The 27,077-nt window shown below is 34.3% G+C and overlaps 2 protein-coding genes across 5 annotated transcripts in view; one reads left to right on the top strand and one right to left on the bottom strand.

Annotated features, from left to right (window-relative positions):
• LOC128211247 (uncharacterized) overlaps positions 1-20,265 on the bottom strand; it is a 31,685-nt gene extending 11,420 nt beyond the window's left edge. The window contains exons 1-3 of one of the 4 annotated variants that reach the window (XM_052915825.1): positions 20,130-20,265; positions 3,193-3,255; positions 1,609-1,659 (exon numbers count right to left, since the gene is read on the bottom strand). The gene's annotated coding sequence lies outside the window, so the exon portion shown is untranslated. Of the gene's footprint in view, positions 1-1,608; positions 1,660-3,192; positions 3,256-18,003; positions 18,069-20,129 lie in introns of those variants that run through there. The other 3 variants (XM_052915815.1, XM_052915807.1, XM_052915833.1) reach the window with 3 other exon arrangements.
• A 148-nt stretch (positions 20,266-20,413) lies between these two features.
• On the top strand, positions 20,414-26,243 carry LOC128208885 (ras-related C3 botulinum toxin substrate 1-like). Its single transcript, XM_052912568.1, has 5 exons — positions 20,414-20,757; positions 21,817-21,888; positions 22,819-22,936; positions 23,094-23,159; positions 23,348-26,243. Exons 1-5 carry the CDS (start codon positions 20,723-20,725, stop codon positions 23,615-23,617), a joined length of 561 nt encoding a protein of 186 aa, XP_052768528.1. The 5' UTR covers positions 20,414-20,722; the 3' UTR covers positions 23,618-26,243.
• The last annotated feature ends 834 nt before the right edge of the window (positions 26,244-27,077 follow it).

The following is a 27,077-nucleotide window of genomic DNA, read 5'->3' as shown; positions in this document are numbered from 1 at the left end:
AAACTGTCGAGAATGATAAGTTAAGTTATGCAAAAACCTTATATTGTACGGGTTTGTTCTCAAAATGTCAACACCTACAGAAAAGAATAAAGAATGTGACAAAGTGCGAAAAAACAAGACCATTATCGCAGTATGTGGTATTTGTATGTTAAACAGAATAAAGGCAGTCGAGTTTTTTTGTTTAAATTATAAACGTCTTACGATATACCGTATCCCGATCTTCAACTGCCGTTTTAACTTGTATTTACTCGATCAATATGATGCGAGTAACATCCCTTTCTACATTAATCTAAACAAACTCTCGGCTTGAAATCGACCTCAGAAAAAAAGTTAAAAAAATTGTTACTGGGTATTATACGCAGGCATTTTTTTGCATCAAAATCTGAGGGAAAAAAGGGCGTCTAATACCCAGTCATTTACGGTATTTAAAATGGCTCATGAACAAATATAACTTCATAACGACAAACATTCTGACCAAATTTGATGAATGTTGGGTTGGTTTATTGCTGCTGTTGGTTTATTGCTGCTGTTGGTTTATTGCTGCTGTTGGTTTATTGCTGCTGCTTAACAGTGTGGATATTAGTTCAAGCTCTTTGTTTATGGTACACACTCTGACAGTCGGAAACCCTATAACTCACCATGACCACTTTATAGTGCACAGGTGAGCTTAAACATTAAAGCAATGACAAGGAATCATTATGTTTATAATAAATTCATAACATGAATGTATAATTAGAAAATCAAAAGGCATCGTGTGCACACATTATGAGACTTTCATCAAGTTTTATAGGGATTATCATGAAAATGGAATCTCATGCATGAATGATATTAATGACTGCAAATCGGAATGCCATAATAAAAAAATAAAACAGTTAAAAATGACTACTGAAAAATAAATGAGATTTTGAGCACATAATTATGTATAAGAATTTGCATATTAAGTAAAGGCAATCTATTAACAAACTTTGCAGATATTGTATCAATATAAGCTTAAAATGACAATCATGAATAACCTTTATACATATTCATATATTTATGCATATAATTTCTTAAAAGAATATAAATTAGTAGGGTTTAAAGGGACTACACACTAGATGAAACCGTTGCAAGAAAAGAAGAAAATTGTCCGAAACTTACGTAAATTGATATCATTGTGTACAAAGCATTGAATCTTACATACTGATGTATCACATCCTTTATGACACATGTATCTTTCGCAGTTTTTGCGTTTTTTTTCCAATGCAAAAAAAAAAAAAATGGGTTTGTCTACTACGCAAGTACCAGTAAATTTAAAACTTACTTCAGAATATGTATCTGTACTAATCACAGAACCTTGACATGCTAAATATAGACACTTTAAAATGGAAAACCAGTGTGTTCTATTTTTAAATGGCAAAACTGATCTGAGACAGCGATAAATTATTATTATTTTAATCATGTATTATCGGACTCATACTATCATTGATAATTCTAAGCTTGTTTTGAGAAAAAACACTGTATTAGCTGATTTTGGGACCATCTGGTGTCTAGCCCCTACTAGTTTAAATAATTTTCAATGTTTATCTATTAAACAAACTTCAACAGTTTGGGGAACAGCTGAAATCTTACCAGCAATAAGTCTATGGCCTGTTCACAGATCACATCATCTTTCTAACTCCCCTGAAAGAAAACAACATATTAATGAACGTGACATTTTCAATATGTAGATCTAAGTTGTTATTTATTCTTTTGCTGAATAAACAACAACAAAAAAATTGAACTTAGGAAGAGAGAATGGTATAAATTAAGATAATGAAATGAAAATAAGCTTTTTGCCATATGTTTGTGTTTTTAATGCATTTAGTTTTCTTAATATAATGACTGAAACAAGGTTGAAACTTTAAAAACAACAACCATATCTAGTTTTATCTACACTCACACATGTTATATTAATCATTGCATTCTCTTTTATTCTTTCATATAATTAAAAGTAATAGATTACACACAAAAAACAACAAAAAGATTCATAACAAACAAGAGGGTCAAGATGGCTAAGATATCGCTCACCTGATTGAACAAAGGGTTCTAAAATTATTGAATGGAAAACAATATGAACGCCTCCTGCCCATATGCTGCAGGTGAAACTATGAAATGTCATGTTTTTAAACAGTCTTATTAAAAATCATGAAAACTATGTTTTTGTTTAGTATGTAACAAAGGGCCATAACTCTTCCAACAGTAGGACTTATATAACTTGTTATAATAAAGCACATTGTTACTGTGAATAAGTTCATGAAGTGTGAATTTGATATTTCCTATCATTGTTAACAATAAAGCAATTATCTTTCTTTAAAAAGTCCCTAATAAATTTGATAAAGGGACATTTGAAAATATTTTGAAAATTTGGCCAATGGAGAAGCTTTTCAAAGTTTCCCATATAGACATATTATGAAAACTAGCCCCATCCCTCGCAGCAATGTTTTTTATAAATCACAAATCACCTAAGGAACATTTAGGTAAAATTATTTTGAAATCAGGACAATGGTTTATGAAGAGAAGATTTCCATATATAGACATATAGTGGATAAAGACATAAATTATAGTGGTAACTAGCCCCGCCCAAATTAACCATGTAGGAATTTGACAGAGGGTCACCTTAGACACGTATCTGTGAAATTATTTTGAAATCAGGCCAATAGTTTCTAATGAAGATTTTCATAGTTTTATATTTAGACATAAATACATAATGTATAATGCCTGGCGGCCTTATTTTTTACGAATCACCATGGGTGAAGGAATTAATCGAGGATCACCTATGGATCATTTCCCTGAAATTATTTTTTAAATCAGTCCAGCAGATTCTAAGGAGAAGACATATACATAGTGATACGACACCCCCTGGCAGCCTTGTGTCTTTTTTAAAAAATCAACATGGGGTGAAGGAGAAGTTGTTGAAAGGAAAATGTATATGACAGACGGACAATGGACAATCACCCTTTCACAATAGCTAACTCTGCATAGTCAAATGTTTAAAAAAGCACATCTTTGCCAATATAAAAGGTGACATCATGAAATACACAAAATTTAAGGGTCCAATAAAAAAGAAAAATGTATGACTGCAAATCATGTGTCGCATCTCATTATTATTAATTTTTATCATATTAACAGCAATACAGTCCAGATTGTTGTTAATTATTATTTCAAAGGACTTACCTAGTTGAATGCCGTTTTGCAGTGAACTGAAGGTCTGGCCAAATACTAATAATCTCCAAGCTCCTGAAAAATTATGGAATTACATAATTCATAGTCACGAAATAGTAATAGATAAAACTTTAATATCCAATGCCTGTTACCAGAATTCATCATTTTATTAACATGTATAATAGTTTAGTTTAGTTTAAACTTATTTATTTTACAATGATTGTGAAACAAGTTATTACAACATTATATATATCACTCTCATTGCACGACTTTGCACAGGAGTATGGTCTTGTGTTGTAGGGGAAAATGGAGTACCCGGACAACCCCCACTTGTCTGGCTTGGTGACCACAAACCAAACATGCCTTACCCGAGGTTGCTTCAATCATTATTTTTGACAAAAATAACTGCCTAAGTTTTAATAAGACATAAGCTGGTTTTATTAATTGGGTTATTCAGGGGTTTCTACATGCAGACTGGCTTGTCAGTAAGCCATTCAATTTCAAACCAAGTATTATAACATTCTATAAAAAGAATACCATTCAAACTACATAAAGTGTTCAAATCTTTAAATAACAAGAGCTGTCGTAAGACAGCGCGCTCAACTTCGCCGCTTTGACATAGAAGTGAATACAATAACAATGTAATATTACCACGTTTGGTATATTTATGTCAAACCTAACTAAAATTATTCAATACATAAGGTGCCTTTGATGCTGCCCTCCCACCACCCGAAAAATGACACAAGTCATTCAAATAACTTGATTTCCCATTATGAAAATGTGGTAAAGAATATATAAATATGCCTTTAAAAAGAAATTAAAATAAATTAAAAAAAATAAAAAAAATAAAAAATTCAAGGGCCATAATTAAAGTATAGCCCTCCTAGTTTTCCCTTGGTAAATATATGGTTAAGAATGTAAAAATGTCAAAAGAAATTAAAAAAAAAAAAAAAAAAAAAAATATTCAAGGGACATAATTTGTATTTAGGGTTAAAATGGAGTTTATTTCTTGTTGTAAGATGGTCGTAAATAATTTTGAATTTTATTAAGTACATTGAATGAAAGGTACAGAAGTTTTTTTTATTAAAATCCCAACTTGCCCTTAATTTTAACTTGCCTAAAACTTTAACCAGTCAATCAGGGGCCATAACTTGTATTAGGGATATGGAGTTATGTAACCTCATTGGTTGATGGTCCTGAACACTTGTGTGTGAAGTATTAAGTCAAATGAATGAAGGGTATAGAAGTTATCAAATAAATATCCCAACCTGCCCTAAAACTTTAACCTAAGTTCCTAGGGCTGTAACGAGTACCCGAGTAATCGCGAGTCAAAGCAAAATATTCAGCAATGATAATATAAATAATTAAAAATCAAGTCAAAACAAAAAGAACACAGACTCAAACAACTTTCCAAATTAAGTGACGTTTATATCATTATAAGTAGCAAGAGTAAAAACACAATGTGAAGCAGTACTATGTGATGATAACGGCGAATAAATTCATCGAAGTAAAAAGAGATCACAGGCGACAACAAGCCAAAAATTCGACAAAACAACAACAACGGCACAAATACTCGCCAGTGCTGAGATCGCTGGATTGCGATTCAAGTGCAAATTTTGATAAAAGAATAAAACAAAATGATTTAATTCAATTCCAGCAAAAATTGTGGTTGCTGAGAATAATATATAATGTATTGTTTATCCGAAATGTCCGAAATACGTTAAACTGACGCAACCAGAAGTTCATTCATACAGAGCTAGCATTCAGTTCAGTGTCCGGTGTTCGAATGGAGAATGCTTCTTGTCAAGGTTTTAAGGAAATATAATGTTTTAAAAAGAATAAAAATATAGAAATAAGAAATAAAAATTCAAAGGGCATTAAAAAAATTATTAAGAGAAGATCTACAATAATAAAATAAAATGCCTAACTTATGTACAACTATCATTTATTTTCGTCTGCAATTCAATGTCAACATGGCGTCCCCGTCAACAAAAACATTAAATCCAGCGCTATATAGAAATGACCCAGCATCCTATTCTTATAAGAACTCGAAATATTTCGGGTTTGATGTAAAGGATGACAAAAAAGTGAAAACTCAACAAAAATGAAGCTTTTGTTATACTTCTCTTATTCATTTACTTTCAAAATATGTATTGCTTTATAACAAAGTGAATCATGAATCGATTCGTGGATCGCAAGTCAAAGATCGCGATTCGAAATGGAGCGCCTTTTGTCCGGTGATACACAACCATATAAGTTCCATAGTCATTTAGAGGCCATAATTTGTATAAAAAGATAATATGGAGTTATCTAACCTCATTATGTGATGGCTCTGAACAACTGTGTGTGAAGTATTAAATCAATAGAATGAATGGTATTGAAGTTTTAAGTGAAAAAACCCAACTTGCCATAAAACATTAACCTGCCCTAAAACTTTAACCAAAATCAATCAGGGGCCATAACTTGTATTAAAAATAATATGGAGTTATGTAACCTTATTGTGTGATGGTCCTGAACAACTGTGTGAAGTATTAAGTCAATTGAACAAAGGGTATAGAAGTTATCAATAAAACCTAACCTGCCCTTAAACTTTAACCTAAGTTCCATAGTCAATCAGGGGCCATAATCTGTGTAAAGAACAATATGGAGTTATCTAACCTCATCATGTGATGGCCCTGAACAACTGTGTGAAGTATTAAGTCAATTGAATGAAGGGTATTGGACTTATAAGTGAAAATCCCAACTTGCCCTTAAACTTTAACCTGCCCTAAAACTTTAACCTAAGTCCATCAGGGCCATAACTTGTATTAAGGATAATATGGAGTTATAACCTTATTATGTGATGGTCCTGAACAACTGTGTGAAGTATTAAGTCATTTGAACAAAGGGTATAGAAGTTATTAATAAATATCCCAACCTGCCCTAAAACTTTAACCTAAGTTCCATAGTCAGTCAGGGGCCATAATCTGTGTAAAGAATAATATGGAGTTATCTAACCTCATCATGTGATGGCCCTGAACAACTGTGTGAAGTATTAAGTCAATTGAATGAAGGGTATTGGACTTCTAAGTGAAAAACCCAACTTGCCCTAAAACTTTAACCGGACGCCGACGCCGGGGCGAGTAGTACAGCCCACCTATTCTTTGAATAGTCGAGCTAAAAATTGAAATAAACAACCGGTAAACATTTTATCTTAATTAATCAAAAAAGTAATCATTCCTAATAACTCAAAGGCTCTTTTTGGCTACCCCCCCCCCCCAACATACCCTAACAAATGTTTTCCCAACTTTCATGCTGATTGCAAAGATACGAAGCTTTGTAATTTTTCTTAAGTTTAGAAAGGTCTCAATCAGCACCGTTTCTTCATAATCCAAGCATCAAATTATTGAAAAGTTTTCACTCTTTTATCCAAAAGAAAAGGCACATAAAACACAATTCATCATAAGTATTCTCTCCTTTCTGAAGTTAATTCAAATACTCCTATAAAACAGAATTACAGACAGCAAAAAAAGTAGCACAGACTTATGAATAATCAGATTACGGTCATTACTGCCAGTGCCATGATGAGTTTATATATTGGAAGAACAGAATTACAAGAAAACCAGTTTCTCGGAACTCTTCCTTTCCACTGTACTGTCCCATGGGATGCAATCTATTCAAACAATGTCGGGGAATATTCTAAAATACCCACTTTCGCATATACAATAAATAATCAGTCTTAGTTCGAATAAGGTGTGACGAAAAAAAGAAAAATCAAATGAAAACAGTCTTCTAGTCAGATATTACCCATGACATGTTTTTATGTACGACTTTGCTGATGTTCTTTTTACTGTAACTGATTTAATATACCTAAGGCAGGAAGTTTCTTCCCTTTATTTTTCACTCTGTCAGGTGTTACTGTTCTTTGGATACATAATTGGGATTTGTCCTGTTTCTGTTACAAAGGGGCACCCAACTAGATACAAGCAAATAGCCCCCCTGATCTGATGGTAGACTTTTACAAAGAAAATGACAGATTAAAGGAAACAATGACACTACCAGGTCTGTTCTTATTTCAGGCATGCTAATAAGCAGCAGATATTGTCAACCATCAACCAAACAGCTAGAGGATTCTAACCTCTCTTAGTCTTCGGTCATATTTTTTTTTCATAATTATTTTCCAGATGTATATCTGGAAAAGCAAATATAACAGATGAAACTGCAGGCAAACAGTACAAAATATTGTGAAGATGACTGAAGATAACAGCCAAGAGCAGCTGGGGAAGGCATCAGGTGTAAGCAGGTTGGGGCCAAAATGGCAGCCCAGGGATAACAAGATTACCAAGCCAGAAAACCCATGTTTACAGAGGCATCAGAGATGTTTATAGAAAGGTGAATGTAACAGCTGATCTGTATTTAAACATTGCAGCTAGGTTTTTTATCCACCTGATATTTTCACATTGAAACTATATATATATATATATATATATATATATATACAAGTAGATATGATCTTCGAATAAAATGTTTACATGCCAGGAAGGTTCAAAATGACAGATTAAAGCAGATTTGAGACTGGTCCACCTTTCAGAACTTACTTTTAAAGCCAAGGTAATAAACTTGCTACACACTTGCATTTTGTTACTTATAAGTGTACAATAAGTTTCATATGAATATCTTGAATGGTTTTAATGTTATGGCAATGTTAAAGCTTTTAGATAACCTTTTTCAAATTATCATCAAAGGGGTATAATTAATAAAACCATTGGCCATGCGGTTCATGTGCGTATTGTTTCTGGCAACATGACTTTGTACCAAGATTGATATTGATATTAATTTTTTAACCCTCTTGGGATATGAGATACTTTTTTTACATGTTTCTTGTTTCCCAATTGGGGGAAAAGAAAAAGAAACAGGAAGTGAAGACAACTATTCACGGTTTCCTGATCACTGGTATAACAACTGAAAATATTTGCAAAAATAACATATGTTTGTCCCTGAATATCTCAAGTATGGGGATTTAAAAAAAATATATCTGATCAGTAGGATTTTAGATCTATCTTCCTAGTATACAGCGTTGATATTGGAATGTCTGTAGACTGAATATCTTACATAGGACAATTTAACTAAGGTATATGAAAACGGAGTGTTTAATTTCCTGATCAGGCAACAAATTAGCAAATGTTTTCTATCAGAAAACACTTAAGAGGACTCTACTTATATCCAGATTGGGCAATTTCATCCACTGTCTAGACTGCTCCAGAAGAGACTCCCTATCTTGTGAAGGCAGTCATTGAAGCAAAGGTAGTTTTCATGCTGTTAAAAAAGGCCGAAATGATCCAGGAACATGGGATACACTCTAATGCAAGTCAATTGATGTTGCTGCCTCTCTTGGCATCAAGCTCAAAATTAAAACAAAACTATTGGGCGATAGAGCCAATGCACGGGCAGATTATGTGATGTAATGCTGGAAATGGAATATGTTCCATCTGTTAATTGAACTTCTGTCTGACATTCGTGTATCAATGATAGCTAAGAAAGGGACAATCAATTTTATGAGCAGTATTTGATCCCTTCACAGGGCGCTAACCTGAGTGAGAACACCATCAAAACAGTTGAGGTGAACTGGAGTGTGAAGTTACCATGGACCTGGAAGGCTTTATAAGGAAACTATACGTTAAAAAGTCAGATTGCAAGACAATACACTAGAAATGGCAACACTGTCACTAGAAAGTCAAATGCTGGGACCTTTACTGTAATATTAGAATGTGCCCTGCCATTATGTTGGCCATGCCCATCAGCACCACCACTGCTTAGTGCTAAGGGATCACCTCTGTAACACTTTGATAACACAGTGTCTTTCTGGTCTTTGTATTCTCAATATAAAACAAGCAGGAGATTGACGCTGAAATGGTGATGGAGGAATTTGCTTGACACAAGTCAATGTGCCAATAAATAAATAAGAACTAACCCTTTACCTGACCTCATGTCAAACCATGCCTGCCAGTATATGGCTTATCAGTATACTGATTATCAGTAGCCAATAGATAAAGACCCCATACAACTACCCCTACTGCATAGGAGATAATTGGAAAAATGAACCCTATGCATTTTCTTATATTTCTTCTATATTCTTTTGGTTTTATCAATTATTGATCAATATAAAGTTGGAAGGTAATTAAATTTCCAATCCAGTGAAAAAAAACATCCTAATTTGTTTTTTGCAAACTATTTATAAACAAACACAACTCATGTAAAAAGTTAAAGATGTTTTAATTTATTTCATGTAATAATACACTCAAATTGACACCTATACATAACAACCTTATTTTTGTAGTATTTCTTTTGATTTAATCAATTATAGACCAACATAAAGTTAGGAAAATATTAAATTTCAAATCCAATGATCAAAGTTCCATCTCAAAGGAAATTAAAACAATAAACAAATATTCAACTGGAAGGAATCATGTATTGAATATAGGAAAACCTCATTTTTATCGGGTAAACAAATAGTGTTATATCAGATATTTTTTGTATTAATATTTCAATTATGCATGTTTGTATTTTCTAAATAAATAAAATTTAATCTACAATTCTAAAATCCTAAATAATAATAAATGCTGGATCAGCTTCTTGCACTGGTTTCCACTTCATTTTGGTTATGGATTGAATGAACTCGACGTAGCACTAGATATGCCTTCAATGAAGCTATACAACTTGAATTCGTTATGCTATCAAAATATATTGCCATAACTCAGTAATGACATAATCAAACTTTGCCAATAAGAGAATAAATAAGTCGAGGTCTGAAATGCATGAGTGCATTTGTGTGTTATTTTCGAAAGCAAGAGAACACGTGTTTCGACATTTATTTATTTTTGGTACCGGTAGTTTAAAGCTGCACTCTCACAGATTGACCAATTAACAACTTTTTTGTTGTTTTTTGTCTTGGAAAAGGCAATTTTTTTCGTAAATATCTGCAAACCAATGATATAAGATTGCTGACAAAAAATCAGATCGTAGATTTTTATATTTCCGTTCGAAAATTAATGTTTTATGGCTTAAACCATTACTAACGGTTTTTAAGAAAAATGCATAAAACATCATTTTTTTAACTTAAATATAAAAATCGGCGATCTGATTTTTTGTCAGCAGTCTTATATAACTGGTTTCCACAGATTTTTGCAAACATTGGCTCGTTTCAAGACAAAAAATAAAAAAAGTTGTCAAAACATTCAATCTGTGAGAGTGCAGCTTTAAAATAGATAGTGGGATTTTTCTATAGAATAATCGCGGCAAGAATGCCATCAAACATGTGTTATGACCCCAGTCATTTTCAGACGTGATTTCTGAAAATCTTTAAATAGTAACATAGTCTATTTTTGCAAGGACTAGATTTATAGATATTTATACTACACAAAAATGCCTTCGTTGCTAAAAAAATAAGCAACAGATATGTAAAATTTATAATAAATAACATTAAACAACGATGGCACATTTTGGTGCAATCATACAGGAATCAATCAAGGAGCATTTCAGCACATGATTGCGGATATGGATAAAGGGGCATTTTGAGTAATCAAGGGGGAATAGATAACAGTGCATTATAGCTAAATTATGCACTAAAGGGTTAAAACATTGTACATGTCATAATATTTTAATGGCCTACATAGTAGACTATCCCATGACAGGCTAATATCATATGTGTTACACTACTTTGTATTTTAAAATAAGAAAATGAAATAAATGAGCAAGGTCTCAGGAACAACTAGGAACAAACTATTTACTGATGAGTGTCTTTTGTTTAGAATTATCAACAACATCATAGACCAGATACAACTCCAACAATTTTTAGATTCCCTTGTAGACTGATCAAACACATGGTTAATGAAATTCAACGCCTCAAAGTGCCTACCTTAAATTTACCAAAAGGAACAGCATTGATACACAGTGCTCCATTAGTAATACACCACTGCAGAGAGTTCTATATCATCCATACCTCGTTCTACATCATCCAAACCTTGGAATCGAATTAACATCAGATTTAACCTAGAAAACTCGTATTCGTAACATTACAGGAAAAGCTAAAAAAAAAACTCAACCTACTGTGGAGACATATTTATAACTGCAACCAAGAAGTAAAAGAGAAAGCTTTCAACTTTCAAGAAAGACCACATCTAGAAAACTCTTCTTCAGTCTGGGACCCATACTTTAAACATAATATTCAATCCCTTGATCAGTTCCATGGCAAGGGAGCAAGATTCATCACCAGAAACTACTTGTATCAAGACAGCGTAGAACATCTATGCTCAACGATCTGAACTGGTTACCCCTTTAACATGGACGAAAGAATAAGAGACAAACCATTTCAAAAAAGCTGTCAACATCCTTTCTCCTGTTGAAATACCGGACAATGTCTGCATTACCATGGTACTAGGAGACATAACATAGTCTCTATTGAACTCTGGGCCAACTACGAACAATACAAAAACAGATTCCTGCCATGAACCATATGAGACCGGAACTCTCTTCCTCCAGACCTGGTGCACATCACCTCCGTAGATGACTTCAGAACAACTCTGCAGACTAGCCACAATAATGCGTGTCTAGGCCTTTTTTTTTAATTATATGTTTTACGAACGGCCAGAGTTGTGAAGTGTCAGAGGAGGAGGAAATAAAAATAAAAATAAAATTACATTTCTGGAATTTTATTTTTTGGTCGGGAAAAAAAACACACAGAAAAGCAAAAGCTATGATGTATTCTCTATGTTTTTCTATTTTATTGTCAAGTCAATATATAAGTGTGTGCACATTTGGTTTTGCTTTATCTGACAATCTCACTTCATATTTTCATTAATCACTCTTTATACTTTGTAAATGCATGTTATAATAGACAAGTGACATAAAAAATCAACTATTTTTGGTACATTTATTTGCCATTTTGAGTTTATGGAATCGGCTATCACTTCACTGTCTTGTCTTGGCTGCAAATTGTCTGATACCAATTCACCAACCATGTCATTGTTACAGAGCTTTTTTGTTTCCTTCTATACAGGGAATATTTATCCGCCAGGAACTTGTAAATCAACTGATTATAGCTGTCTGATTAAACAAAAGCTGTCTATCCAACAGTGATTCAAATAATACTAGTTGTCCATCACACATTCTGTCCAACAAGCAGTCCAAACAACACTGGTGGTCCAACCAACACTTCCGGTCCAACCTTTTATAGTAACTGTTGTTCAACCAACATGTATGGTCCATCCAATATAGTGGTCCAGTAAGCAATAGATGCCGAACCAACAATAGAGTTTCAACAGGCACTAGCTTACATCATGTTGCTACCAATCTAGCAGCCCAACTGATTGTAGTGATGTTCTTCATTGAAAGTGATGGTCTCAGTGGATAACATCAGCATATTTGAATCATATCTGTAAAGAAAGGAATGGAACATAAAAAGTATATTTTTTATAAAAAAAAAAGTTACTCTCAGACTTATTTATGGATGGGTTTTAAGACAATCTGGACCCCGATTTAATTCCAGGCCTGGGTGTATGTGACTAGTCCGGTGGCCATCATAATGTTTAAACATAACTAACTAGTAACAAATCATTCAGAAGCTGAGAACACTAAGGTGACAGCATAACACTATTACTCTTTCTAAGTAAAAGTTTTATTACATAGTAATAAAACACACAGAGCAGTATAAATATCATAATTTATATTGATGATATATATATGTTCATTCATAAGACTATTACATAGTTATACTGTACATGGTAATGTACATACAGATTCCTCATTATAGATTATCACCGTCAGGGTTCCCCCTGGGTTCTAAAAAGTTGTCGCCACTTTTTCGCGGGGGGTTAAGGGGGCCACAATAGGCCCCCTTACGGGTCCAGGGCAGCGCCCTTGTGGGGGCCAAGGGGGCGAAGCCCCCTGAAGCTCATGGGGTTTAAGCATTTTAAGAGCCTTAAATTGCATTTAATTAGCACATTGTCGTGCAAATCATAACATTTTGTTGTACATGAAGCACAAGATATTAATAGCAAATTGTTATTCTGTTGACAAAATTCATTGTATATATGGACTAGTATATAAATAAAAAAATATTGCAAAAAATGTGACATAAACATCAATATGTTGATTTCAGTCTAATGCCTGCATACAATAAAAGAATACATTTGTGAAATTATGAGATAAATTTAAAATAAATGGAAATTCAAAGAAATATACATTGTCAAACTAGGGCCATAACTTTCCTAATAGAAATTTGTCTACCTACTCTTTACTCCAGCCAACATATTAGAAGCCTTATCAAATGGGGTTTAATCCTATTTATTTGATTTCTGTTAATCTTTTTGAACTCTTAGAATGCTGCATTTATAGCAATTACAAATTGCGACAAAACCGAAAGCAATTTTAGCGCGTAAACGTCATTACGAAATTTGCATATCACGTGACTTTCCGACAACATAAAATTCTATGATTTGCATATTTAAAACTAACACAATAATTACGCAACAACAAGGCTGTTGAGCTAAATATTAAAATTGTTTGTTAATATGAGACATAACAGTTAAAGGATGTCATTGTTTATCCGTGAAAGCAATAAAATTCTGTAATAATTAGCGAGGTGGTGACTGGGCCGTGACTGCTTGCCCTAATTATCGGATTAATTTTTGTTGTCGCACCAGCAGATGCGCTTGATTTATGACAGTGACAGAATCGATTATCATGCAGGCCGCATGGTCACCACTTACGTCATTTTAAGAAAATATTTTAGAAAAATATCGTTGTCGCCATAAATTCGCCAAATTTGAAAAGTTGTCGCCACTTTTGCGATTTTGTCGCAAATGGCGACAATGGCGATCGCCAGCGGGAACCCTGACCGTCAGATAATAAAACAGCCTAATGTATTATTTGTGTTAATTTTCAAAACAAATGTTTTAGAATAGATGATATTTTTTGTTATTAATAATACTCCAATAAGAATAGTAAGCGCAGTCTTTTCTGAACCATCTACCCCACCCACCAGAACTAAACTGTCCACACTAGCGGATCCAGGGGGGGCGCACCCGGCGCACGCCCCCCCTAAAATTCCCGGAGCTTACATGTTCTTTGGTATGGAAACAATAAAATATACTATATTTTCCTATTTTTTCTTCGCTCGCTTCGCTCGCGTATCTTTATACAACATTGCCTTTTGAGATGTACTCGTACACAACACAGAGTGCACGCAATTTAAACGTTCCCGCCTTCCCTTACTGTAATAATTCGGCACTATATAACATGATCATGTTGATGCGCCGTAAAACCCATACAAACAAACACATCAGTCAATTAATTTCCTTTGGGTACATTTATTCGACATTCATTGTGTGCTTTCAGACCGTCTTACACATGTTTGGATATGTAATCGGCATCAGCAGCAAACTACAGGGCACATCTCTGGACATTATTCAGGCATATGAAATGGTTACGCATGTTAAAACCTCTGTGTCTGAAGCAAGGAACACTGATTACAAAGATGTGTACACAAAAGCATCAACAATGGCACAAAAAGCTGGGTTAGACAGCCTCCAAATGCCTAGACGATGTGGACGTCAGACACAGAAAAGTAACGTGCCAGCAGCCAACGTAGAACAGTACTATGAACGGGCTGTGTTCCTTCCTTTTGTGGACTCAATGTCACAACAACTAAACCTCAGATTTAACACCATGACACAGCAGGCATGTCTGGCGTTCTGTCTGCTGCCAAACAACATTGCCAGCGCCACTCAAGAGTCGATGCTAGCTCTTCTGGACTTTTACAGAGATGACATGCTACAGCCAGACATGTTCGCACAAAAGGTCCAGCTCTGGAAACAGACCTGGAGAAACACTGAAAACAAGCCGTCGACTATTGTCGAAACATTGACAGAAACATGCCAACATATGTATCCCAACATATCGAAAGTGCTTACACTGTTGCTTTTAACTTCTGTGACATCAGCAGGAGTGGAACGGTCCAACTCGTCATTGAAATTCATCAAGAACCCGCACAGGAGTACCATGGGCCAGAGCCGGTTCAACGCTCTCATGCTACTCTTCATTCATAGGGACATAAAATTGGATATTGAGGAAATTGTGAACATCTACGCCAGGAAATATCCTAGGCGCATGCTACTGATAGATCCATTGTGCGAATAGATACACATAGATAGCTATGCACTTAGAATATGTTGAATAGTAAAAGTATCTGAACATGGGTTCACAATTATACATGTATCTTCCCTCGTTTTTCCCGCTTAACGAAAATATACAAATTATATAAGCCACTTAGTCGTCCTAATAGAAACCTCGTTATGATATTAGAACTATAGGTATGCCCCTGGATCTGCTAGTGCAAACTTTAGAGTGATTAAAAGTTACGCCCCCCCTAACCCAAAATCCTGGATCCGCCCCTGGTCCAGGTAAACAGTCAAGCAATTTATAGCTCATGACATTCAAAGTATATCACAATAATGTAATATAAACTCATTTAAATGACAAATGTAATAAAAATAAATAAATAATAACAAACCTGGAACGATAATTAGTCCATATTTATCGCTGTTATTATACTTCGTCATAACCCGGAAATAAACTGGAAGTCACCCTGCCAAAGGATTATCCGGGTGAGCTAAAACCCGGTATCAGGTATCGATATCGAGAAAAGCCGTTATCACAGTTTATGATACCGGATTATGTTGAAACAGTGTTATTTAAAGTATGCATTGGTTGTCAAAAAGCAATTAATAACAGACCGTGGATACTTGGATTTATCATCTGATATTAACCTTGATATCAACATAATTCGGTGATACCGGATACCGTGGGATACCAGGTACCGGATACCAGGTTTTTAGCACCAGCCTGCAAATCCGATGAATGTTTTTCATTGGCTTAAACTTTTTCAGAAATGTTTAGAACAAAATTTTTACAGCTATTGCGATGTCCTCTGCTTTTAATGATTTGCCGCGATAAAGTTTCATCGGCGGAAATTAAAAAAAACACGAAATCACAATTTTATTTTTATTTCAAAAATGAGTTTTTTGAGCGGAGGTGTTCGTAAAACATTGAATCAAATAAAAAAGGCCCTAGGGAACTTTTTTAACTTTTGTATATTCATTTTGTTCTTTAAACGCCACAAGTCGACTGATCCATATACCAATGAAATATATATTCTTCAACTGTTACTCCACAATACATAACACTTTACTGTTAAATAAAAACACAAAAGTTACACTTTTATTACTTTAGCCAATATGTTTTACCTATTACACTTAAGTGTTAAATGAAACACAAATAATTAGTTTAATTTAGATCGACTTCTGTCAATAAAGCATCGCCTCTTTCAAACCAAGTATAAGGTGCCCGTTAACTTTCCATGGCCGAAATGTTCCGAGCGATTTAAAACTGTGCCCTGAAGCCTTGCAGGTGCCCTTCATGTATTTATCATTATGTTTTGACAGAATGAAATGAAAAGAAGCCGACAAACTCATAATTATAAGTTGGATAAAAAAAATTGTGTACGAAACTAATATAAAATAACATCATCTGGTAATATTTCTTGTTTTTATGATATTTACTAGACGCTATATGCTTTAACCCGGAATCCTGATCTGAACAACTACATATCAAAAATCTAAAAAAATCTGTCAACGTACAATTATTTGGACTACCCACTTTTGATACTAAACAATTTGTACGTGAAGGATTTGCCATATCAAAAATTTAAAAAAAATCTGTCAACGTACAATTATTAGGACTACTCTGCAGACTAGTCTAAAATAATAGACGTGTTATACGGGATTCTTCCAATCCCTAACGTCTAAACGGGAATGTGCAAAAAACCGGGGTGTTTTAAAAATATTGAAATTGTTTTAAGTGAAGTATTTTATGGTTGAAATTGATCATAAAGAGTTATTTTCATATTTTATCATGTAAGTGAAATGTTATTTTGCACTTAACAAGCATTTAATGCATTAAAACAAGTTGTTTACCTTTCCAATAAAACGAAAGTTGACTGACACAGAAAACAATAATGCGAAGGGGAACAACTCGATACAATCGTAATAACTCGGCCTCCTCCGACAAAGCTTCGAGATAGACCTCGTTGCACAATCGTAACAACTCGGCCATGGCCGAATTTTTTCCGAGCGATAAAAACTGTGCCCTAAAGCCTTGCAGGTGCCCTTCATGTATATATCGCCTTATGTTTTGACAGAATGAAATGAAGAAAAGCCGTCAAACTCATAATTATAAGTTGGATATTTATTTTTTGTGTACGGAACTAATATAAAATAACATTATCTGGTAATATTTCTTGTTTTTATGATATTTTATAGACGCTATATGCTTTAACCCGGAATCCTGATCGGAACAACTACCCACTTTTGATACTAAACAATTTGTACGTGAAGGATTTGCCATATCAAAAATCTAAAAAAATCCGTCAACGTACAATTATTTGGACTACTCTGCAGACATACACACAAATGTTATGTTTTTTAAATTTTATAAATATACCACTTCTAAGGCATTTACAGCAGCACTTCCCTGCGATGGTCTTATACCCTAAACAGTAAGGAAATAGAAGCAAGTGTAATGGTCTATAACTGTGATATGTTTCCTATTGTTTTGATCCAAATATTTCAAGCACCCACCATGTATTAAACTATTATGCAAACACATCCGCTTACCCCAATTTCGAAGGAGGGGTACTCCTCCTCTATAATAAACCCCGTTAATAACTCTCATTTTGGTTACGCTATGCCCCTGATTTAGTATAAACTAATACAGCTTAATAAACCTTACCTAAGTTTTCCCAACAGAAACAATTCTTGTAAAACTTGATTAGCTTAAATTGTGTTCAATCGATTCTTAGGTTGCACTGCACTAATATTCATCAGACAAAACGTCAAAACAGCAAACGTCGGCTGGACAACCCCTGTTAAAATATTAAATGAATATCAATGATGTGCTAACGACTGGATATAGAGTGTGTATGAATTTCAGTTCGTACGCGGTGCACATCCCTGCCTCCGACCTTGCCGCGTTGTTTATCCTTTTACCAGCTCACCAATCACTTTTTATCATGTTACCTAAATTGTGTTCTCTTTTATACCCTAGTTCTCACTTTTCTGATGTGATTTGCCTCATCAGTGTTTTATTTTTTCACTAACAAGCCGGCGCGCACCGTTCATGTCAGTGACACTCGGAAGAGGAGTTGACATTAAACAGAGATAGTAACGGAACGGTTAAATCGTAGCGGTAATCCAAGAATAAGTATTAGTTAACTTATGACAGTGGAATATCAACTAGTGGAACCGTGCGCGTGTGGACTGGCCGTACAGCCCGGAAAACTTGTTGGCGTAATCACTGTTCACAATGCTCTAATCCTTTTTTCCTATTTGTATTTGTATGCATGCTTCAATATGTGTTCATTTTAACATATGTACTTTTATTTCCAGGTCACGAGCTCATTGTTACTGTTATTTGATATGTTGTGTATGTTTGTTATTCATATCGGAAAATAGCTCAATATTTACACCTCAACTTCCATTCCTTAAAATGAACTGCCTTTCAGCAATTGCGTTCATCAATCGATGAACGCAACATCTTCGGATACGTTCGGATCGTAATTTATTGCATAACAATATACATGAAAGCTATTGATCTTGTTATTGGCTGTATTGTGTCTGCAGGTCCCGTAAAATATAGATCAACATTTTTAAAAGTGTTAGTTTATTATATTTTAAATATAATGGTACCAGAAGTGTTTCAATTTTACGTTTTAAAGTGATTTCAAGTGGTTGATCTTTTCCCGCGTTATTGTGACGACATTTGAAAAAATGTTTCCGGTTATAGTCGGGTCGTTCTATTTACAGAATGGGTAAGAACGGATTACTTAAAGATTTTCTTAAATGAAATGAAGAATTTTTTTTAACAATTCTGAATGAAATAATGAACTATTGGTGTAAATATAAGAAATGAATTGCGGGGTTGATGTCATTATCGGACTCCACACACATTGACCAACCCAATTGCATTCATACCCCGATAATGACATCAACCCCGCAATTCATTCCTTAATTGAGCTAATGTTTCCTGTTATCACATACCCGACTTTAAATAAAGATTCTTGTATCTTGTATCTTCTTGTATCTTGTATCTTGTATATGACTAAGTTACACTATATAGTGGACTAATATATTGACAGCTATGTTTACATTATTTTTTGTTATTTTTTTTTAAAGCGCAAGCACCATATTTAAAGACGAGAAATAATTTAGTTGAAGAGGGGGAAGAGGTTTCGATTTATTCGAAATAATTCACTCATTTGTTCTCTTCTCCTATATTAAATCTTGAATCCGATCCTGAGGTAGGGCCAATGAAGCATACCAGCCTATAGAGATATTGCAGGTCCGTCCACAAATCAACCATACTAAAAGTTTCGGAATACTTGATTGATTAAATATGAATTATGTAGAACATTTCGAAGGGTCACAAGGAGGATATGTCATGAATTATTTACGACGCTTTAAAGAAATACCTGTTGGGTATACTGCCATGATTCATGTACATGCATAACATTTTAAAGGATGACACAAATGGTTGCTGACATAAAGTATGTACAACATTTAATAGGATGATTAGTGGGGGTACTACCATGAACTGCATATACAAAATAAAAGGATGGAGATGATGCAAGTATGAACAATATTCCAAAGGATGGTCATTTGGATGCTGCCATGAAATATATACAGCATTTGAAATGCCTTTTGGGATGCTGCCGTCTTTGTCAATAAGTACAACATACGGTATCATATAATAAACAAATTAACTTGAAATATTTACTTCTGTTGGGCAAAAAAACCCTGCTTAGTTCAACGCTCAAACACCTAAACATATGTCTCTTGGAATCAATTCAATATGTTCACCTACTTCCAAGAATGTACATTGGTTGGCATGTAATTCTTTGTACATCCTCGTTGGCCGCCTACACCGGACTTCCACATTTGACACCAATCACGCAAATTAATTTATAAAGATTGGGCATCACATGCATACATGTAAATATGATAATACTCCCACCACACATATTGCATGAGAATAATGATGAAAAATCCAACTTTGCCTTTTATTCAGAACATTAGGTTCACATGTTATAAACGCTACTCAACATTGTACTTAATTTAAGTGGTCGGAAACTGCTTAACGCGTTTATGTAGGGCGAGAAAGAGTTACGTGTTCATGTATAAGGAAGTTATACAAAAATCCCATTACAAAGTTGAAGGAATTTAGGTACAAGAGTTATAAAGTGTATCCACAATAAAATAAAGAAAGGAATGGCAAGTTATTCTTTAATATTGGATATAAATAAGCACAGTTACATATCGGACAACGCTGATCTCAAACAACGTTAATAATTTATCGTTTTAAAAAGATATATCAGAAAAAAACATGATAATACTTTGAATACATTAACGCACAAGGAATATAAATTCGTGAGGTATTGTTGGACACTTTACCGATGAAATCCCTCAAGTGCGTTGCTGTTGGAGATGGGTAAGCTGTTTAAACATTCAATTTGACACCCTATACCATTTCTTCAAGTATATGATATATGGAAATATTTAAATTATACAGTAATGGGATGTTTTGAATATTCATTCTGTATTTTTAATATGTTAACATGTTTACATTATATATAATTTATTTCAGCCTGTACATTGCATGGTTTTTATTATATTCCTAAATATGCGCATGTTGTACGCAAATAAAAAGAAGAAAACTCGTTGCTGACTTAACCTGACTATAATCGTAGTTTCAGGAATGCCAATCTCATTAAAATCATATCGTGACGTTCACTTCATTTCATTTAAGGAATGAATTGCGGGGTTTCATTTAAGGAATGAATTGCGGGGTTGATGTCATTATCGGGGTATGAACGCAATTGGGCTGGTCTAAGTGTGTGGAGTCCGAACTTTGACCAGCCCAATTGCGTTCATATCCCCGATAATGACACCAACCCCGCAATTCATTCCTTATATCTATACCAATAGTTCATTATTTTGTTAAAAAATCGTTAAAAAAATACTTCATTTCATTTCTGATTACCTTTCAGTAATCCTTTCTTACCCATTCTGTAAATAGGACGACCCGACTGTTACCGGAAACATTTTTTTTAATGACGTCACAATAACGCGGGAAAAGATCAACCACTTGAAATCACTTTTAAACGTAAAATTGAAACACCTTTGGCAACAGAACGTTTAAAATATAATAACTTAGCACTTTCTAAAATGTTGATTTATATTTTACGGGACCTGCTGACACAATACAAACAATAACAAGATCAATAGTTTTCATGTATATTGTTATGCGATGAATTGCGATCCGAACATATCCGAAGATGTACATAACGTAACGTCGTGAAGCGTGTATTGGGGATCTGATTTTAATGAGATTGCAGGAATGCATACATACAATTGAATGTTCTATAATGAAAAAATGTTAAATAACAAACAGAGAGACATTCAAACTGTCTGTTATATTTCTCGTTACTAGCTCATTTTCAGAGTACGTCTATACATATAAAGCGTATCATATTTTCCCTGTACTTAGGAGCGTGGGGAAAACTTGCCTTCTGAAGACATTTGTGGACAACTCCTTCCCTCACGACTATGTTCCCACTGTGTAAGTATTTCGAAAAGTTATAATCATTTGTGTGTACTTTTAATAGTATAAATTCATGACCGTACGACGACGACGAGGACGACGATGGTGATGATGATGATGATGATGATGATGATGACGATGCTGCTGACGATGATAATGGTGGTGGTGGTGGTGATGCTGCTGCTGCTGCTGCTGCTGCTGATGATGATGATGGTGGTGGTGGTGCTGCTGCTGCTGCTGCTGCTGCTGCTGATGATGATGATGATGATGATGATGATGATGATGATGATGATGATGATGATGATGATGATGATGGTGTTGTGATGATGATGATGATGATGATGATGATGATGATGATGATGATGATGATGATGATGATGATTTTTTATGTTATTTATCGACCAACATGACAGTTACTAACATGATTCATAGTCACACTGAGTACCCAAGTGCATCACTAGTGCTTAACAGTGCAAGTGTAAATGAAGCTTATGATTATGAGTGTTCCATTTCAAAAACGGCCACGTCTTCGTTAAGTGCACTTACACTTATCTCTCTAGACTGTAATGAATGAACCTCTTTCAAAAAATGGTTGAGGTTAAAACCAATAGTCCTAACATAACCCCAATGAACCAGGTAGTTCGGAAATGACGAACGTCAAATCAAAACTAACTCATATGTTGGCATTATACTTTTGTTCCTTAAAGCGATCCTTGAGATTGATTATATTTCATTTCCTTGTTATATAGCTTTTTGGTAAAATGTATTGATAGCGATATTAAGTGCGTTACATTCCTGTTGATGGGTTATTTTCACATAAATAGTCAAGATATATACAATGAAATCCCAACTGATGTGTCATTAAAATAACACGTTATATAACATCAGATCCTAAAACAAAATATATAATTATGACTGTATGAGTATATTTCATATTTAATATGTCAGATTCGACAACGACAAGGCGGTGATAGCGGTGGACGGTTCGAACTACGAGCTGCACCTGTGGGATACGGCGGGCCAAGAAGCCTACGACCGCCTCCGCCCCCTCTCTTACCCGATGACGGTACTGGCACAACCCTCAATTCAACATTTGATCAAGTGTAAATACATGTAAAAATTACAGATGTTATTAAAAAAATAAAACTTGGTTTTTTAGTGCTAAATTGTGTAAAAATACAGATTGAAAACGCTTCTGTTGAATGATTATTTTCTCATTTCAGGACGTCTTTATCATGTGCTTTTCCGTTATTTCTAAGTCGGAATCATATGAAAGCGTCTCTTCAAAGGTTTGCTTTAATTTTATTTTTAACATGTTAGTTATCTAAAAAAAAATCCCTTCCCCATATTCTGAAGATCTTCGAATACCCAAATTACTGCCTAGCATTCTACCATATAATTTTATATTTAGGATTTTTGGGAATAAACAAATTCCATTCCATATGTTATATGAACTCTTATCTCGTATTTTAAACAGTGGGTACCGGAAGTGCGCCATCACTGTAAAGACACTCCGATAATTTTAGTTGGCACCAAAGCTGACGCCCGCGAAACATTCTCAGACCGGAGTGAAATAGTGACGCACCAGCAAGGTCTAGTGTTGAAGAAATTGGTTGGAGCGAGGTATTACGTGGAATGCTCGGCTCTGACACAGATGGGCATAGTCGAGGTATTTCAAGACGCTGTGCGCGCAGCAATCGCACCGCCAGTAAAACGACATGGAAACGGCCGTTGTAAATTATTATGACTGCAAATCAAACATGTTTGATTATTATTTGTTGTGATCGACACCCAAAAAAGTAAAATGCATGTGTAATTTATGCATTTCAATCTGGTAAATGTCTGACAATATTTAACGGATGTATAACATGTGATTGTAACTATATATTTTAACAGGTAATATGCATATCGGTCCTCAATGTTTTTAAAATATCCATATTCCATTAACTACAAACGAACATAGAAATATATGAGTAAATCTGCATTTTTATATATTGAATTAACAACATTTCAAATTCGATATTTTCCTTTCACAAATACACGATTTCAACTCAGTCACGAATTCATCATAGCACGTAAAATTGTGACGTTGACATCGTGAATTCATGATCACGTGAAGTTGAAATCGTGAATTCATGAATTCGTGAATTTGCGAAATCGTGAAGTTGAAATCGTGATTTCGTGAAGTTGAATTTGCGAAATCGTGAATTCGTGAAGTTATATTTGCGAAATCGTGAACGTTGAAATCGTGAATTCATGAATTCATGAAGTTATATTCGCGAAATCGTGAAGTTGAAATCTTGAATTCATGAATTCATGAAGTTATATTTGCGAAATCGTGAACGGTTGAAATCATGAATTCACGAATTCGTGAATTTGAATTTACAAAATCGTGAAGATGAAATCGCGAAATTATGAAGGGAGAAATCATGAAATATTGATTTTGAAATGTCAGCACCGGTCTTTCGTATGATAAAGTTACCCCTATCGTGTATCGTAACGCCTTAAAAAGTGCCCTCGATAAGAATACGAGTACATTCATACAGAAGTTATACCTGATAATCAGATACAAATAGCATGTGACGAGGTAACACGCAACTTGGAAACCAGTTGTAACATTATATTAGAACATTAGTATTAAGTTAATGCAATATATAGTTCAAGCAGAAATGATATGATATGTAAACGTTAGACGAAATGAATTTATAACTAAATAACATGATACCTTATTTATCAATAGCATGCGATTGAAAGGCAGCTTTTTTAAGGAAACAAAATGTGTTTCGAAAACATTAAGTAAGATAATCTCATTCATCAGAGGTTTGGTAATGATAGCATTCATCGCTCTTTTGTACGTGAATGGTTAAGTGGCACTCGTATTCAAAATAAATACATACACATTTATAACAAACATACATTTTGAGTGATAAACCTTTAACTACTGACTAAATAGTGCACGTATGGAAAATATTAAACACTGATAACAGGATTGTTTTGGCGTATATAATAGTTGAAAACGCGAACAATATTAAAGCTGCACTCTCACAGATTTACAGTTTTTCCAACTTTTTTTATTTTAAGTCTTGGCATGAGCAAATTTTTGCGTAAATATCTGCAAACCAGTAATAAACGACCCCTGACAAAACATCGCAGATTTTCATATTTCCGTTCCCAAATTAATGTTTTATGGCTAAAACCGTTACTAACAGTTTAATGTATAAATCTGCAATCTAATGTTTTGTCAGCAGTCTTATAAGACATGCATTTTCTCATAAAATGGCTCGTTCCAAGACAATTTTTTTTTAAATGTTCAACCTGTGAGAGTGCAGCTTTAAATGATTTGTGAGTGCTAAATTTTTTACTGTGATCTACTATTGTCTCATAAGGTAGAAATACCGTGTTTCTGCACCTTTCTTTCAAATTAAATAAGGTATCGTTCAAATAGGAACCATTGTTTTCGGCATGTATTAATCCTTTTTGGTATATTAAAACAATTATTTTAATTGTGGTAAATCTTGTTTGGGAGTAAGGGTGCATCTTTAGTAAAAATAGGTCAAAACTCAATGGGGTTTCGCTGTTTTTTTTTCCATTACGTTTGACGCTTTGAACAATCGTGTTGCATTATTGTGATTGATAACAGTACCTTAATGTTTCTTTGCGATGCCATTATATCTATCATTCGGAACTCCTCGGCCATTTTTATCGAAAACAACCTCGGATGTATTTCGACCATTTACATACTCAAATTGGTATATATGTTTCAGTCCACTGCAAGTAGATCGCGTAGTTATTTAATTTTGCAGTTGAAGTTAATGACTTTATTCTTGGCAATCTACATTATGATTGCAATAAACACTTCACTGGCAATTCGTTTAAACTTAGATCAACAAATATAAGTTAAACTACTGCATTTAATTAATGACATAATTCAAAATTGTACGAACTACTTCTACTGATGTACCGGCATACATCCGAGGTTCTTTTCGATAAAAATGGCCGAGGATTTCCGAATGTATATCTATAGGCTACACTATGTGCGGTTACCGTAAACGATTAAAGTTTTTTCGTGACCTATTCCCTTTTATATGTCCTATTAATAAACATCAGCACTGTTACATTGTACTGTTTCTGTTGTGTTCTTTATCATTATTGTCTTGTTTTCTTTATATTGTGTAACTGTATCTTCCTGCAATAAAATAATCAAAGTGCTGAAAGCATTGATGGACTAGGGCTTCATTTAGGGGAATGTTGATAACCATGTTCTAAGCATTAAACAAATCGGCTCACATCAAAAGGGGTCACTGTTTAATGGGCTAGCTTAAACTTTAGACTAAAACTGCTTGCAAGCTGCAAAGGAAAGTTTAAAAGTGTGGGTAGAGGGAGGGGGGGGGGGGCTAAAGTGTTTAATCGGCTAAAGTGTTTAATCAGATAAAGTCATAGTTCTTTTGAAAATCTCAATGTCGTGAAATCAGACCTAAACAAATTAATTTACGTGGTTGGCGTATGTTAACCAAAGTACACATACTTGTTTAATTTGATTAAATCATTTTATATCAAAGGTTTGTTATTTGCAGTTTCAGAGAAGATTTTCAATGATGTAATTATATCCTATATAGAAAACCTGTCACCTCTTTTTCAGGGGAGCTTTAAACCACAGGGCCATACTTTGGATAATATTTGTAAAAGACATCAATAAATGCAACAGTAGGCCATTCTTGTATTGTCCTCTGTCTCTGTCCTGATAGCTCCCTATCTCAATAGTTGCAAATGGTTGTAGGTTCATGATTCTCCTGGTCATTGGTCATACAGCAAGATGTTGAATGTAGAATCAAGAAGCTTTCATTTCAGGCACTCCGAATTGAATAGAACTGTAACATTTGGAGTGCCTAGAATTTGTAAGATTCCTAGGCAACATGTATCAGGTGTTGCAGTACATATACTTTACTACAAATACTTGTACCCGTCCTTGTAAATCTAACAAAGCTTTCATTTCGCAAAAGTAGTTCATATATTAAACAATAATAAGGTTGCTAAATCAGAGTTTGAATAATTCTGATATCTAGATGTGCCTTTAATTGCAGCAATTTAATGTCCAACTCATGACGTCAATTGAGCTGGTTAAGCAATACTGCATTTCCTTGGTGTGGGGATTGCATTATATACTTGAATAAACAAACAGTTTTTGCGTTGGAAAGTACAATGTATTG

Source organism: Mya arenaria, chromosome 2, assembly GCF_026914265.1.
Source record: "Mya arenaria isolate MELC-2E11 chromosome 2, ASM2691426v1".
NCBI classification, from domain to species: domain Eukaryota; kingdom Metazoa; phylum Mollusca; class Bivalvia; order Myida; family Myidae; genus Mya; species Mya arenaria.
This window is presented reverse-complemented; position numbering and strand designations above follow the sequence as displayed.